Here is a 14289-nt window from a genome sequence, read left to right on the forward strand (position 1 = left end):
GCTGTCCTGGCTTGTTGGCTTCATAGGGATGATGGACCACAGACCATCACTGTTCGCCGGCTGGGATATTATGAATGTATGGGGACACGAATTTTATATCGAGGGCAAAAGGGGGACTACACATACACCTATGTGAGCATTGTTGACAGCCCTTTGCGTCTGAGTAAGTACTTTAAAGAATGAGTTGGGTTTTACCAACATACATGTATAAAAGCTTTATGGCTCAATAATTAATGTTCCTCAATTATCTTTCTATGTGATGCTGGTCCAGATACGATTGTTGGTACTCCGTTGTATGTTCGTAGCCATGGTGGATGCACCGGATGCGGTGGATGTGGAGTGAATTGTCGTCGCAGGCTTTTCCGTGCAGTACATGGCCGTAGACTTTTCCCTTAGGGATGTTTGTGTGTCTATTGTAGATTTTGTATGTTTGGTTATGACTTTATTTTGCAGCTATGTATTTGGATATATCAATCAGTTCTTTAGGCTTTTCCCTATAGTACATGGCCGCAGACTTTTTCCTTTAGGGATGTTTGTGTGTCTATTGTACATTTTGTATGTTCAGTTATGACTTTGTATACGGATGTGTATTTGGACATATCAATGAGTTCTCTGGTTTCACTTTCGGATGTAATATTTTGAAGTACTATGCCATAGACTTTTTTTTTTGTTAGAATATGTTGCTGGTTTCAAACATTTTAGCATCTTGAGACCCGGCGGAGCGGGTCGCTAGCCCATCGTAGACGGGTCAGGTTACTCGAAAGAGTTTCACACGAAAGTGTTAGAAGCTAAAATCATTATTGGGACCAATGCTGGTGATAGAACGTTTATTTGAAGGATAACATTCATTCCGACCAACCTTAAACTTCCATTCGACATGAGGAGATGGAAATTTCCTATCTGATTAGCATTTGGCATGACAATCAATAAGTCACAGGGCCAAACATTGTCTGTTTTTAGGGCTGTACTTGGCGACACCGGTATTTAGTCATGGCCATCAATGCGTGGCATTTTCACATATCTGAGCATCAAACACTGGGATCTCTGGAGAGCACGCAACTGTTGTTGGTTTTGCTTGAGCTGGAGAGCTACCTTGGGTAAGAACCGTGTACATTGTTTGTTGCTTTATTTTTGTTGAAACAAAAGTTTTTATTTGAGTGGGAAAACATGCTATTGTTTGTCTTTTAGGACTGTTCCTGATTCAAGGTTTCTAATGAATCTCCACGCCCATAATCGTTTGGATGGACGAGTCCATTTGGGATATTACACTGTTCTAGATTGCCGGCTCAATAATTATAGTTCCCAAATTATCTTTCTGTGTGATGCTGGCCCAGATACGATTGTTGGTACCCCGTTGTATTTTCATAGCCACGGTGGATGTGGCGAATGTCGCAGGCTTTTCCCTACAGTACATGGCCGCAGACTTTTCCCTTAGGGATGTTTATGTGTTTGTTGTAGATTTTGTATGTTCAGTTATGACTTTATTTGCGGCTGTGTATTTGGATATATATCAATCAGTTGTTTGATGTAGCTATTGCATGTTCAGACATGTGATTGCACTTTTGGATGTGATATTTTTGAAGTACTCTGTCATAGAGAAATTTTTTTTGGACATGGCAGATGTGGAGTACATGGTCGGCGCAGGCTTTTTCCCTATAGTACATGGCCGCAGACTTTTCCCTTTAGGGATGTTTGTGTGTCTATTGTAGATTTTGTATGTTCAGTTATGACTTTGTTTGCGGATATGTATTTGGAAAGAGTTTCACACGAAAGTGTTAGAAGCTGAAATCATTACTGGTACCAATGCTGGTGATAGAACGTTTATTCGAATGATAACATTCATTCCGACCAACCTTAAACTCCCATTCGACATGAGGAGACACGATTTTTTCTATCGAGGGCAAAATGGGGACTACACGTACACCTATGTGAGCATTGTTGACAGCCCTTTGCGTCTGAGTAAGTACTCTAAAGAATGAGTTGGGTTTTACCAACATACATGTATAAAAGTTTTATGGCTCAATAATTATAGTTCCTCAATTATCTTTCTATGTGATGCTGGTCCATATACGATTGCTGGTACTTCGTTTGTATGTTCGTAGCCGTGGTGGACGCGGTGGACATGGTGGACGTGGAGTGAATGGCCGTCGCAAGCTTTTCCGTGCAGTACATGGCCGTAGACTTTTCCCTTAGGGATGTTTGTGTGTCTATTGTAGATTTTGTATGTTCAGTTATGACTTTATTTGCGGCTGTGTATTTGGATATATCAATCAGTTCTTTGATGTAGCTATTGCATGTTCAGACATCTGTCTGCACTTTTGGATGTGATATTTTGAAGTACTCTGTCATACAGAATTATTTTTTGGACATGGTGGATGTGGAGTATATGGTTGACGCAAGCTTTTCCCTATAGTACATGGCCGCAGACTTTTCCCTTTAGGGATGTTTGTGTGTCTATTGTAGATTTTGTATGTTTAGTTATGACATTGTATGGGGATGTGTATTTGGACATATCAATGAGTTCTCTGGTTTTACTTTCGGATGTAATATTTTGAAGTACTATGTCATAGACATTTTTTTTGGTTAGAATATGTTGCTGGTTTCAGACATTTTAGCATCATGAGACCCGGCGGAGCGGGTCACTAGCCGGTCGTAGACGGGTCAGGTTACTCGTAAAAACAAAAGATGATGAGAGCCTACTCAAATACACACTTTTTTTTTTGTGAAACCAGTTCCCACTCAAAATACACACACTGTGGCTGTGTGATTCAAAGCTGGGCAATTGAGGAGGTGTAGCTGTAGCCTGTAGCTATGGCTTCAGCCTTGATGGCTATGGCGTCCTGCTCCTCCTCCTCCTCCTCCTCCCTCCTGCTCTCTCGCCACCCTCGCCTTCTCACATTCCCACAGCACCCTCTTCCTTGGTTCCCCTCCCGCTCCTCCCCCTCCCTTCCCCCCCTTCGTGCCCAATCCGATGACCCCATGAACAGTGCTTCTGGCCCTTCCTCTGACTCCGTCGTTTCCCAAGTCGCCCTCCTCGACGAAGAGCCCAGCACCCCTGGCGTCGACCCCTCCCCCAAACCCAAGAAGCTCTCCCCCCTCGAGCGCGGTGGTACCCTCTCTGGCGAGAAGGCTGCTGGCAAGGATCCTAGCCCTTCTGCCCTGGGGAAACCTGCCCCACGAGTCGCCCTCTCGGGGGCTTTTCAAGACCCCAGATGGCGGAGTGGGACTTGGGACCTGCAGCAGTTTTCCAGTGGGGGCAAAGTCAATTGGGATGCCGTCATCGACGCAGGTAGGCTCCCTCTGCCTCCCAACGCCCACACCTCTCATTGTACATCTGCTGAGTCAAATACAATTGTGTTTCAAATTGCCATAGAATGTGCTTGGATTTATCACAACCCTTCTGGGAAGGATGTGAATCGAAGTCGAAGGTCTTGAATGAAGAAAAGAGGAGGAGTTTGACTTATGCTTTACATGGGGATTCGATGTGTTTTCATGCATGCAGTGATGTAGAGAGGATAAAGAAAGAAATGGAGGAAGCTTTATAACCGTCTCTTAAACGTCCCATGAACATATGCTATACATGGCATTTGATAGTTTTTATGCATGCAATATATATACATGGGGATGTAGAGAGGGGAAAGGAGGAAGCTTTATAAATGTCCGCGAAAACCTCAAAGGGCCTACAATGAGAACTGTGCATATTCCCCGTCGCCCCTTATTCCCCATCTTCCCTTCTCAATTATCTCACTGTCCCCTTCTGCTTCCCCCGTCCATCTCCATCCTGCTGCTATTTTGAACCTATTCTCCGTTTCTTTCCCGTCCCTTTCTCACATTCCAAATTAGGCCACGTTTACGAAGTTATTGCGGTTGGGACAATTTGACCTTTCTCAGGCAGCAACAATAAAGAGCTCTATTTTTCACTTGCGACCAGAACATAGCAATCATGGATTAATGAATGTGATAGCTTCTAGGTGGAGAAAGAGAAGCGGATCCTCCATCCATGCACCTCAACGGTGAACCCATCACTTAGGGAGTTGTAACTGGTCATGGCAGGTGCCATGAACCAGATGCGTGTGATCATGCTTCCAACCTGGCACTTGGTGCTGAGACGGCACAGGTGTGCGAAGGAGTAGGCTCAATTGACCAAGGGACTAGGATGCTTCTTGATTTTCGTCCTCAATTGACCAAGCGACTAGGAGGAGAAGCGAGGCAACCACAATCAAGGTAAGTTGAAGAGGTCAATCAAATGAGACTGCAAGCAAGATTAAAATCTAGCAGGGGCCAACCTGCGCAAGGACTACTTGGTATTTCCTATGCATGGACATGCTAGCTACTGAGCTACTAAAACTGAATTAATTGCTTAGATGAGTGTGGACACAAGTACCGGTTGCAAATGTCCCTCCAGTCTGAAAGGTGTATTGACAATATAACATTGGGTACAAAGATAGGTCAATCCTCAAGTATACTCCTGCTGTTACCTTTTGTTTCTGAGTTAAGATGAAGTGACATGAGGTTTGCATGTGGCTGTGGATGTACTCCTTCCATCGTATGCCCTCTGCTTCTTTGCATGTCTGGCTATCCTGGATTGCTGAAGTGGATGCAAAACTCATTTCTGACCCATTGCTGGCACTTTTGTGTGAGGCCTTTCTCCAAGGTTTGCTTCACTGATGCCTGGTGTGCTTGCTGCTTGCTCATGCCTAGCTGACTAGGAATCAATAGACGTAGATGAGTCATGGGCATCTGCAGCCCATGGCATGGCTGCCGATTCCCGAAGCTGAGCAGGAGACAGTATGACTGCAGCAGCAACACAGGCCTAAGTTTAACAGAGGCTGTTCAAGATATGGCTCCCAAGGAGCAGGGGACAACCTGTGCACAGTGCAAGATCTACTTGGTATATCTCATGCATGGACATGCTAGCTACTGAGCTATTAAAATTGAATTAATTGCTTAGATGGGAGTCTGAGAGTGAACACAATCACTTTGGACACCAGTAAAGGTTGCCAATGTCCCTCCACTCTGAAGGGAGTATTGAGCGACATCGTCTTTGAATGTTGGGTACAAGTATAACCCTGCTGTTACCTTTTGTTTCTGAGTTAAGATGAAATGACAGGAGGTTCTGCATGTGGTTGTGCATGTGCTTCTTCGATTGAATCCTATCTGCTTCTTTGCATGTCTGGTTACCCTGGATTACTGAAGTGGATGCAAAACTCATATGTGAAGTTAGTGCCCTATTGCTGGCACATCTGTGTGAGGTCTTGCTCCAAGGTTTGCTTCAATGAGTGGTCAGGATGCAATCATGCATGGTGTGCATTCTGCTGGCCTGGTGATTGTGCTTCCTAGCTGACTAGGAGTCAATAGACGTGGACGAGTCATGGGCATCTGTTGCCCAAGGCATGGCTGCCGAAGCGCAGCAGCTGACAGCAGGACTGCAGCTGCAACACAGGCGCAAGTTTAACAGAGGATGCTGAACATGTAGCTCCCATGGAGCCTCGGTCATGGAAAAACCTTAACTTTGTATGAGAGTTTTCAGTTCTGATGCAGTTTGTCATTTTATTCAGTTATTCTAGACTGCTTTTGTGTCATAATCGTCATTCTATGACTATCGGTGTTACCAATAATGTCATGTTACCTACTCACTTGTCATTTGAGAGTTTTCAGTTCTGATGGAGTTCGTCATTTTATTTATACTCTTATTCTAGAGTGCTTTTGTGTCACAATTGTCATTCTATGACCATGGGTCTTACCAATATCGTTGGGGTTATTCTTCTCCCATGTTGCCTGTTCACTTGACAGTTCTCTGGTCTTGCAAAGTGTGAAATAACTTTTAAGAATTTTAGTAAGGCTTTTTTGTAAGGTGAAATTACTGGCACCACCAAGATATGAAATCAGCTAATATGTGCCCTATTTTTGCATGTATTTGTAGAGGTCCTTAGAAGAAAATGGCTTGAAGAGAATCCAGAGGCATCTCGCAATGATGATCCTGTGGTTTTTGAAACTTCAACAATTCCTTGGTGGGCATGGGTGAAAAGGTTTCATTTACCAGAGGCAGAGCTCCTCAATGGTGAGTTTAGTTCTCATCGCTTCATTGGCTGATACATGACAACCTGAAACTAAGGAACAGGTACATCTGTAACTGTTTGCTTCCATGTGGATTTTCAGGACGTGCTGCAATGGTGGGATTCTTCATGGGCTATGTTGTTGATAGTCTGACAGGAGTTGGACTCGTAGATCAAACAAACAGTTTTTTTGGCAAGACTCTGTTGTTAATTTCTGTTTTGGGGATATTATTTATTCGAAAGAATGAGGATGTGGAAAATTTGAGACAGTTGGCAAAGGAATGGAATTTCTACGATAAGCAATGGCAAGCAACCTGGCAAGATGAGCAGACACCGAGCTCCAAGAATGAACAATAAAGCGTGCAGTTTCTCTGCTGTTCCTTGAAATGAAGGTGAATTAGCCAACTAGTGGCACGTAGTGCAGTACTTGGTTTGTGTCTCTGCTTAAGTTTTGTTGGGGCTGAAGTGGGGCACTAGAGCCATATTCTTCCTTGATGTTTTTGGAGAGTTGTTTCTTGCTAGATATTAAGCACACTTACGACTCCCTTGGTACCTTTGCGAAATATTGTTAATTGCCTCTTTTTCTGTATGCAGCTGTGGCTTACAGAAGTATCGTTAATTGCCTCTTTTTCTGCATGCAGCTTTGGCTGTAAGCCACGGTTGATTTGACCAGAGATGAGAGATTTTGTGTTCAAACTGAGCTTTCTAGACCCTTATGAGAGATGCATTAAAATGATCCTTTGGTTTTCTCAAGAGAGTCATGTAGCCTTTAGTGTGTATTGGTTCATTGTGGTCCATAAGTTTCTCTCACGTCCTCGGCTATTTTTGCCTTGTAATACATCAGAATTTAATCGGATAGCTTCTCGCGTTACAGTTTGTCTTATGTAATGAAAACGTTGTATCTCAATGAGTTTATACATCCCAGAAAGGTCGGGTGATTTTGAACCAAGTGATGAGAATGTAGTTGTTGGCTCTTTCCAGAATGGCATGTAATGTACAGAATGGCACACATATCAGTATGTTTTGGCATGTTGTGTTGTATCTTATTTTGTTCACCTAGAAGGTTTCCTCCTCTTTTTTTTTTTTTTTTTTTTGGGGGGGGGGGGGTGACATTCAGGTTGGAGGCTTTGAGCAATGCTCATGGATCATGAAAGGCCAAGGCTGAACCATGAATTTCGATATGTTAAATTACTAAATTTAATGCTCAATTCTTAAGGCTTAAAAGCTAAAACTATGATTGTCACATCATACAAAAATGTTGAACGTGACAATAGATACATTAATAAGGGAAATTTGAATTTCAATTTCATAAAAATTCCTCTCCTAAAAAGGTGGTCTATGGTGATTGAAGAGTTACAGAGGAGAGTAATGAACGTGGCCAAAATACATGTACATATGTAGTATGGGCATAGTGAATTTGGTTCACCTATGTGGGTTATGCTATTTGATCCTCGTGCATTCGATAAGCCATGATGTTTTAATGGAAAACACCACGTAGTTGCTTGAAGTATACTCCATAAACTCTTGGTGGCTACAACCACCATGTATCGGCTTATACACATGTCATGTGGACAAACTAAGGATGTAAGTAGACATCTATTGCCAATCACCCCATGGATACTCAAGGCTAAAGCGGTGAAGAATATAGAAAGTAGATGGATCTATCATATGTTGATGACCCCAATAAGAAAGCTCCTTGTGCTCATGAGAAATATTAGGATGTACCTGAGCACAATATGGCATGTAGTCGGAATTGGCAAGTGCTCTTAATCAAGGATACTAGAGGTCTTAGTTGCAACATGATCAATACCTATCGATGATGACATCTTCTCACACCTATAATGATTCATGGATCCATTAGATCTGTTATGCACCTCATCATGATGATTGACATGTTTTCATCTTCCTCAACAATGATTAGATGTTGAATCACCTTCGTAATCTAAAATATCATTCAGTTATATCCATTTCATGATTAAAAAAGCACGGAAATACAAAGTACCAAAAAAGAATTTTGTTTTACATACCACGGGTACCTGTGCAACACTACTATGTTCTAGTGCCCCTAGCCATCTTCTTGTAAACATCTCATGCTTGCCATATTCAAAAGCATGTGCTGGAGCTTGCCTTTGCAATCCACACACCAAAGGCTCTTCTTGTCAAATCTACATTGACTACCTCATGGAGAATCCTTTGATTATGATGATGATGATGCTAGTCACTAAATGCGCACATGTAATAGTGGTGGTGATGGTGTATCTAATGACTTGCTCTCTAAATCCATCACTTAATTGTATATTAAAGCTACTTGTAATTTGAAAATTTTATGAAAATAGATTGTTATACCTGGGAATGTCTTATATGCAAACTAGCAATTGACAAGTTTTCAATTACAATCAAATGCAAGAAAAAAGCATATGGAGAAGCCCATGAGATCTTTGAGTGTATCAAAGGCCTATGGAGTATCTTTAAAACAAAAATAAGATATAAAAAGGTAATTTAATCTAGATCCCCTAATACTATTTTTCCATATCACATATGCATATTGAAATCATATTATTTCCACACATCATAAACATTGTCTTTTTTTAGGAACTACATTGACAACTTTCTCACAATTAAAAAAATGTAGATTGACAAACAATTAAAAAAATGTAGATTGACAATCCAAATGAATGCAACAAACGCAAGAATGCAGAAGGGAGTATTGACACACTTAGGCAAAGGACAAAGGCACACGTTAGTTGCTCAATTTGTAAGTATAAGTATAGTTTTATGTTTCTTCTTTAATTCGATCATTTTATGCATTTGGAACTTGGCAAGATAATCTAGTAGAGTAGAGCCTACTCCATCTCATCTTTATAGGGCTCTTGGAGAGAGGCTACAAGAGAGAGGCATGGAGCCTTTGGCAAGATTTCTTGCTCTTGGTAGGATATTCTAGTAGAGTAGCCTACTCAATCTCATGTTTAAAAGGCTCTTCGAGAGAAGCTACAAGAGAGAGGCATGCAACATTTGGTGGAGGTATGTCATATTTAGACCAATCATCATGTTTATTTGGTTTAATATATTTCTTTATATGACTTAGTTTCCCCTAGCCTTTCTAAGGAGTAGTTGATTTGACATGCTTGAATATAACTAGAATGTTAATGTCTATTGTCATTTACCAAATATATCTATATCTATCTATCTATATAAATATGAATGAGTATTATCCATGAAGGAGACTATTTGCTAAGAAATACACTCAGATTATACTACCCATATGCATGATCATTTGTCATAGCATGAAGGAGACCATTTGCTAGTTAATACACTAAGATTATACTAGCCATATGCATGGTCATTTGTCATAGCATGAAATAAAATAGTGTATATTCCTATAAATGTTCATGGTTATTTGCCAAGGCATCTGCTGTTTACTTGCCAAAGCATGTGTCAATTACTAGCGAATAATTGTTAATAATCAAAACATATGAAGAAGTTTGTTTTTTGTTATCATGGGTTGTTTCATTTCAAGCTTGGGAAAATGACCATGCATATGTATAGTATAACTTGTGGATCATCAAATATAAGATACACCAAGTAATGAGATAAGGCCATACAAGTAGTAGTGTATATAACGAATCCTCAATGGGAGTTAGATGATAAAAGTTACTACTTTGTACATGACACTTGATACTCAATACATGATATTTGACATTTTCTTGAAGGGAGGTTATTAAGTGACTAGTAGCGATTGAGCCTTGATAGGGCTATATATCTCTACCTTCTCCAAACATGAACCACCTTCTTTTTTCCTTCTAGATGACTAGGACCACGTGTTCACAAGTTTTATAGAAGCATCAAGAATGTGAGAGATGGATGGATGGGAGGAAGGAGCAAGATCTCTAAATTGAGTTCGAGGACTGGAGTGTCAAGAGACAACCAAGTTGTAGGAAGTAGAGTTGCCACCTATAAAAGAGGCTAAGCAACCGATGGACTTTCACAATTGTTGGTGGAGTAGCCTAGAAGATGGGGGCTGGAACAAAAAAGCAAGCACAACTAGGAAGGTAGTGGATGCAAACAAGGTAGGAAGGGCTTCATTTAAAATAGCGATTGGAGCTCAAGTGGTATGACAAATTAAGGTCGAGTGCACGATGGGATGGGTAGAATCTCTCCTGTATAGGGAAGGCACTTGGTTCAGGAGCTCATCAGAGACCTCCTCATCCGTGTTGGACCAGTCCTCCTTGATTGAAGGGAGTTGATAAGAAATTTCCAGAAGAAGCTATGTAAGAGAATAATGCATGCAGAAGAAGGAGAAAATCATGGGATATAGAGTAGGGAGGTGTGATGAGGGAGGAAGACTCTTTGAGGTGGGATTTCAGAAGATGATGAAGTGAGCTAGGCCATAGGCCCCTAGTACAAGACAAGGAGATGGGCCACATTACAAATAAGGAGGAGGCTATTTGCCAAACCTAGAGTTGGACAACAATTTGGGGTTGAGGCAAGGGATGGGTATGAGATCTTCTCTATATGGAAGGCACTTGGTTGGGGAGCTCATACAATTCCTCTTTTGTGGTTCAATGGTACGATGCCACCCTTCTAATCTTTCTTGCCTCGCTTGATGGTGCCCTATATCCATTGATACTTTTAGGGTAATGGGAGACATAAGCTTCTTGGGTTGGCCTCAGCCGATGGCCACTAGCAGAGTCTACAACTTCATGCAAGGTGCAATAAGGTGGACATTTGGCCCTCGACTTTGAGCTTAGCTTCGGGTTCATCCTTTGTGAGGGTGATTGCTCAAATTGGCTCTTGTGCTCATTGCTCTATAAGGCATTTTTGCTCCATCAAGGCTTCATTGTCGTGATCTACCCAATGAGAAAGATTTTTTGCCTCCCTCCTAGTGTATATTTAGTACTATTGGCAGTTGGTTGGTTCAAAATGAATTTTTTTGTCTAGGTCTCCAATGCCAAATTGTACTTGTCACTCCCTTGGGTATCTTTATATTCGTCACTCCTCTAGGGATCGAATTAGGGACTTGGTTGTCCTTTAAGAGGGCATCAAGTCGGGAGAGCTCGATGGCTTGGTCAACAATAGCAATAGGTCCTCCACTTTGGCTTGCAGCTCATCTCTCTATTGCCAATATTTTGAAGGCCTTATCTATGAATTTTAGCTGCACATCCTTGAGCTTTAATCAGGAAATTGGCACTTTGTCCACTAAGCCACTAAATGATGACTTGTGTTAGTAGGGAGTCATTTACCTACAAAGAGGCTAACCTCATCCTTCTCCCTTCATTTTCCCTTCTATCATGGATTGTGGGTGCTATTGAGGTTCATTGTGGAAGTGCTCAACCATCTTTTCATAGACGTACCTAGATGTGATTTGTTGGACGTTTCAAACCCCGCGCCTCCTTGCACATTCTCTTGCTAAAGAATGTGATGTATGCAATCACAAATGGGGGACAATTTCTCCCAGCTCCATTTTCACCACCCTCTTGCTAAGGAATGTGATGTACATGATCATAGATGGGAGACATATTTTCTCAGTCCTATTTTCATTGGATGCTTTTATGGTGTACCACCCTCCTAATTAGAATACTTAGAAATTGACATGATCAGACATTTCTACCTTCTTGAACAAATGGGCCACTTTCATTTTTCCTTCTAGCATGACTAGGACCTTATGCTACCTGTATGATTAGGACTTGTGTCTTCTGGCATGACTAGGATCTCATGCTACTTGCAGCTCAATTTGTTCACAATATCTATACAAGCATCAAGCAAGCAAGTGAGACATGGATGGGTTAAAGGAAGGACCAAAGGCTCTAGATCGAGATTCGAGGTAGAGGAGAAAAGGTTGCTTCAACAACAATTAGTTGCAAATATCCATTGGTTGTTCGACCACTTTCGTATCACGATTGCTCCACTTCATGCAATTTGACATTAGCGGATGAGGGTGGGAAGAGATTGGACATATATTAAACATAGGCAACGTAGGAAGGGCTTCATTTGTAGTCTTGACATGGAACATGAGATGCACTTGAGGTCAAGTGAAAGTAGGTACTAGGGATCAATAGAATCCCTCATCTATATGGAAGGCATTGGTTGGGAAGCTTATTAGAGTCCTCATTCATGTTGTACTAGTCCTCCGAGAGAGGGACGTGGCTAGCCTCTTTGTAGGTAAACAATGCCTTGCTATTGAAAGTCAACATTCATGTACTCCTTTCAACTCCCTTTAACCCAAGGAGGAGTGGTACAACATGGATGGGTGACACTTGAGGTCAAGTGAAAGTAGGTACTAGGGATCAATAGAATCCCTCATCTGTATGGAAGGCATTGGTTGGGAAGCTTATTAGAGTCCTAATTCATGTTGTACTAGTCCTCCGAGAGAGGGACATGGCTAGCCTCTTTGTAGGTAAACAATGCCTTGCTATTGAAAGTCACCATTCACGCACTCCTTTCAACTCCCTTTAACCCAAGGAGGAGTGGTACAACATGGATGAGGAGGACTCTGATGAGCTCCCCAACCAAGTGTATTCCATATGGATGGGGGCTTCTACCCATCCCTCCTTGCCCTCGACCTCAGCTTTGTTATCCAATTGAATATTTGGCAGATAACTATTTAGTTTTATGGGTTGCATATGAATATGGAAGGAAAAGGAAGCCAGAGGGATGAGGTTAGCCCCTTTGTAGGTAAATGGCTCACTGCTATCGCAAGTTGCCATTTTACAAAGAGGCTTCCTCATATCCCTCCATTTTTGTCCTCTCTAGAGTGCATTTTCTTCTATGCAACTCGCCTTGCACTTATCCTCTCAACTCCCCTTCACCCATGGAGGACTCTAATGAGCTTCCCAACCAAGTGTCTTCCATATAGAGGAGCTCGTACCTATCCCTCTTTGTCCCTCGGCCGTAATTTTGTCATTCAATCGTAGTCTAAGTTGCTACTATAGACATAGCCCTCCCTATCTTGCTTGTGTCCACTTCCTTCCTAGTTGTGCTTTTTTTTTTTGGCCCACCCCCATCATTTAAGGTCAAATTGCAAACTAAGCTTCAAACAAAGTGGAGTAGACACCTATAGAAGAGGTTGAGAAATCAGTGGACTTTCACAACCTATTAATGGAGAGACCTCTTGTTCTTTAGAAAAATTTGGAGCCCCTACTCCTTCAATTCGTCCATCTCTCACATGTTTGCTCTCTCCTATGCTTTATGCTTTCGTAAATCTTATGAACAAATCAAGTTGAAGGAAATTCGAGGTCACAGTCATTGTAGAAGTCAAAAAGGTGGCCCATTTTCTTTGACAAGGCAGAGATATCCAGTCATGTCAAGGATCGATTTTTGATGGTCGCTCAATCTTACAAGTGGGTAGAATGAAAATGCATTAGAACCCAATGCAAATAAATAGGAGAAGCTATCTCCAATCTATGACAATAAGCATGGCTAGGACCTCACATGGCCTTCCTCTTGATTTATTCACACCCTCTATACGAGTGTCAGGCATGTGAGAAATGGATTGGGTCGGAGGAAGGAACATGGCTCTAGATCGAGCTAGAGGAGCAGAGGCTACTCCATCTATAGGTTGTTAAAACCCATTGATTGCTTGGCCTCTTTTGTAGGTGGTTGCTCCATTCGTGCAAGAGGATGGCAGAGGACTAAAAAAAGTAAGCGTAACTACAAAGGGATTGGATATAGGCAAGGTAGGGAGGACTTCATTTACAATGACGACATATGGAGGACAACAACGTGAAGTGTGAGTTGGATGACAAAGTTGAGGGCAAGGAGGGATAAGGGAAATTTGAATTTCAATTTCATAAAAATTCCTCTCCTAAAAAGGTGGTCTATGGTGGATGAAGAGTTACAGAGGAGAGTAATGAACGTGGCCAAAATACATGTACATATGTAGTATGGGCATAGTGAATTTGGTTCACCTATGTGGGTTATGCTATTTGATCCTCGCGCATTCGATAAGCCATGATGTTTTAATGGAAAACACCACGTAGTTGCTTGAAGTATACTCCATAGACTCTTGGTGGCTACAACCACCATGTATCGGCTTATACACATGTCATGTGGACAAACTAAGGATGTAAGTAGACATCTATTGCCAATCACCCCATGGATACTCAAGGCTAAAGCGGTGAAGAATATAGAAAGTAGATGGATCTATCATATGTTGATGACCCCAATAAGAAAGCTCCTTGTGCTCATGAGAAATATTAGGATGTACCTGAGCACAATATGGCATGTAGTCGGAATT

At 41.7% G+C, this 14289-nt stretch overlaps 1 protein-coding gene across 2 annotated transcripts; it reads left to right on the plus strand.

The window, feature by feature from the left end:
• Nucleotides 1-2748: 2748 nt before the first annotated feature.
• Nucleotides 2749-7044, plus strand: LOC147894225 (light-harvesting complex-like protein 3 isotype 1, chloroplastic). Of its 2 annotated transcripts, none has more exons than XM_087384599.1 (4): nucleotides 2749-3289; nucleotides 5924-6061; nucleotides 6160-6448; nucleotides 6651-7044. In XM_087384599.1, exons 1-3 carry the CDS (start codon nucleotides 2812-2814, stop codon nucleotides 6411-6413), a joined length of 870 nt encoding a protein of 289 aa, XP_087240725.1. In that variant the 5' UTR covers nucleotides 2749-2811; the 3' UTR covers nucleotides 6414-6448; nucleotides 6651-7044. The 2 variants fall into 2 exon arrangements, with proteins under 2 accessions (XP_087240725.1, XP_087240726.1); XM_087384600.1 differs by having other exon boundaries at nucleotides 6698-7043.
• The last annotated feature ends 7245 nt before the right edge of the window (nucleotides 7045-14289 follow it).

The sequence above is a fragment of the Dipteris shenzhenensis genome, chromosome 14, assembly GCF_047967505.1.
Source record: "Dipteris shenzhenensis isolate YYH24624 ecotype China chromosome 14, Dip_SZ_1.0, whole genome shotgun sequence".
Taxonomy (NCBI): domain Eukaryota; kingdom Viridiplantae; phylum Streptophyta; class Polypodiopsida; order Gleicheniales; family Dipteridaceae; genus Dipteris; species Dipteris shenzhenensis.

What these genes read in the sequence shown, in the direction of transcription:
- LOC147894225 (XM_087384599.1), top strand. Translation starts at nt 2,812, where the DNA reads ATGGCTTCAGCCTTGATGGCTATGGCGTCCTGCTCCTCCTCCTCCTCC. An exon ending in GGATGCCGTCATCGACGCAG is followed by an intron (nt 3,290 to 5,923) that starts GTAGGCTCCCTC and finishes ATGTATTTGTAG; the next exon opens with AGGTCCTTAGAAGAAAATGG. An exon ending in AGAGGCAGAGCTCCTCAATG is followed by an intron (nt 6,062 to 6,159) that starts GTGAGTTTAGTT and finishes GTGGATTTTCAG; the next exon opens with GACGTGCTGCAATGGTGGGA.